A 2,703-nucleotide genomic window follows, 5' to 3' on the forward strand; every position below is an offset into this window, starting at 1 on the left:
CGGTTAAGGAGTCTTTGACCTATTGGACTTAACATGCATACCCTCAGTTTACCATAATTAAAACCTTATACCCACACAGTATGTGACTAGCACTATCAGTGTGTTTGCTGTTGGTTGTCCCTTGCCTTTTGTTGCAGTATTGTGACTTGTTCTCATTTGTGCTACAGGGTGGCGTCCCAGCTTCAAATACTACAACATGTGGGTTTCTCTCGCTGGAGCTATACTGTGCTGTGTGGTGATGTTTGTTATCAACTGGTGGGCTGCACTGCTCACCAACGTCATTGTCCTGGGGCTTTTTATATACGTCAGCTACAAGAAGCCAGGTGAGTCACTAGCCGTTCATTTAGCAAAATTTGGCAAATGAGTTTCCTATTTCAGACAACTGTACAAACTGTACAAACTACAATGAACTACAAAAACATGATACACATAGGGACTTTAATATGACAAATGATGAACTTCCCACTGTTTCATTTCATTCCTTCACTGTAATCTGCACTCATTTCAAGGAAAAAAATATAATAATTTAAAGGACCAGTGTGTAGGATTTAGCGGCATCTAGTGGTAGTGCATATTGCAACTCCCTCGCTTCACCCTTGCCTTCCAAGTGTGTAAGAGAAACTATGGTGGCCATGAAACGCACTGACACATCTATCTAGAAACAGTATTTGGTTGTCCCTTCTTGGTTATTGTAGAAAAATGGTGGCCAGAAGAGGACCTGCTCCCTCCAGATAAAAACAGCTCATTCCAAGGGAACGAAAACACAATGATTCTTAATTTACACTTTTACGCTATACACTAATGAAAACATACCTATGAATATTATATAAAAAATTATGACAATAGATCCTCCTAAATGTTACACACTAGAGCTTTAACATCTTTTGATATGGAATAAAATGGAAAAAGACTAGAAGCAGGGTCAAAAATGCTAGACCACAGTCACCAAAAGTAAAAAACATTCACCGTCCATCAAGTCTTGCTACATAATACTGATCTGTCAACTTACACCCTCAAACACACTTCCTTGCACCACTTCAAAGACTGGCCTTCCAGCTCTCAACACACACCTGTGTGCACACACTCAGTTTGACATGCAGCTACACACACATACGAGGCTTTCTCAGTGCCTGTAACACCACATGGGTCAGACGGCCTTTGGCCCAGCAGGCCCGACCCGTAAACACACTCCCTAACCACACTGTGCGTTTCTGCCTGCATGCATCCTCCACCTCCAGATGTGAACTGGGGCTCATCAACCCAGGCTCTGACCTACCACCAGGCCCTGACCCACACTCTGCACCTCAGCGGCGTGGAGGATCATGTCAAGAACTTCAGGTACCACACACAGAGAAGCTCCCCTACTAACTAACTAACTAAACATGCATGTAGTGATACTGTCATTAATACTGCAGCAGGCAGTGTTTTTATGAAAGAATCCAGCCATTTCAGAGTTGGAACCCTGCAGGCAAATGTTTTATCATATACAGTAAAACATTAGTCTGTATTTGTCGTAAAATATGAGAACTGGGAATGAGACTTAACAATCAACTATCTTTAACCCACCAACCCAAAGCGTCTTTCTGTCTTTCTCGACTCTGATTGGTTGTTTTCTTTTGGCCCAGTGGATTCTTGTGAATGCTATCAGGAGCACACATTATCTGTCTCATGTACTACTGTCAGGATATACTGACAGTTTCAGTAAATATGACAAAGTTATTTTTCTAAAAGTTACCTACTGCAGCTTTAACGCACATGAATTATAGGTGGTCATTCAATAGGGAATAAAAAATCCAATACATTAAAACTCTAAGATAGTCTTATTCAATAACCTTAACCTGAACGGAAAATGCTGCAATGGCACCAAAAGCATGTACTTTTATAAATGTATCCACCATGTTCCATTTCATTCTCTAAATGCTTGCACATGACACGGTGGTGTTTTTGACAACATATTAGTGATAATGTGCCTTTGGACTGTTCCCATGGCAGCAAACCGAGCAGGAGATTAAAAGGCATCTCATGGTGTCTTCAGAATGACTCGTGTGTTCCTCTGAGCTCCCTCTTGTCTCTTCTCACCGCCTCCATTAAATCCCATGGTGCTTAACATATTTGCTTTGATGTGCGCTACTCAGCTCCTGCTTTTTTTTTTTTTTGTCCTGTGCTAAGAAGACTTGTGGCCAGAAGAAAAGGTCAGAAGAAAAAGTGGATAAAGATTTAAAAGTAAAACCTGACACTAATGCTGATGTTTCCTGTATGATGTGTTTGACTGTAGACCCCAGTGTTTGGTGATGACTGGGTACCCCAACTCTCGTCCGGCTCTCCTGGACCTGGTTCACAGCTTCACCAAGAACGTAGGCCTGATGATGTGCGGTCATGTTCGCACGGTGAGCTCATACTCTGTTATTGTTTTTCTTCTTGTCTTTTGTGTATTATAAAGTTGCTCTAAAATAACAAACAAATACTCCAATTACTTTCAGACAGTAATTAACCCTATTATTAGGGATATCAATATGAAACTATAATCAAACTTTCTCTCCTACATTTTAACCCTTTGCACTCCTTTGCTATTATATAGTAATTTTTAAAAAGTTGTAGTAGCGTGGGTTCATGAGTCTTCACCACCATTGCTATCATTGCAGTCAGCTTCTCGCGGTTAGGATTCCTTCAGTGTTCATAGTTCAGGATGTTTCTACTGGGAGC

General features: G+C 41.1%; 1 protein-coding gene across 1 annotated transcript in view; it reads left to right on the forward strand.

The window, feature by feature from the left end:
• Positions 1–2,525, forward strand: part of LOC118332434 (solute carrier family 12 member 2-like) — a 37,705-nt gene extending 35,180 nt beyond the window's left edge. Inside the window, 3 exon segments of the mRNA XM_035667716.1 lie at positions 168–323; positions 1,239–1,338; positions 2,276–2,525. Of these exon segments, the coding sequence (XP_035523609.1) occupies positions 168–323; positions 1,239–1,338; positions 2,276–2,438 (419 nt within the window). The 3' untranslated portion in view covers positions 2,439–2,525.
• The last annotated feature ends 178 nt before the right edge of the window (positions 2,526–2,703 follow it).

This window comes from Morone saxatilis, unplaced genomic scaffold, assembly GCF_004916995.1.
Source record: "Morone saxatilis isolate NCDOM2014 unplaced genomic scaffold, NCSU_SB_2.0 Contig21, whole genome shotgun sequence".
NCBI classification, from domain to species: domain Eukaryota; kingdom Metazoa; phylum Chordata; class Actinopteri; family Moronidae; genus Morone; species Morone saxatilis.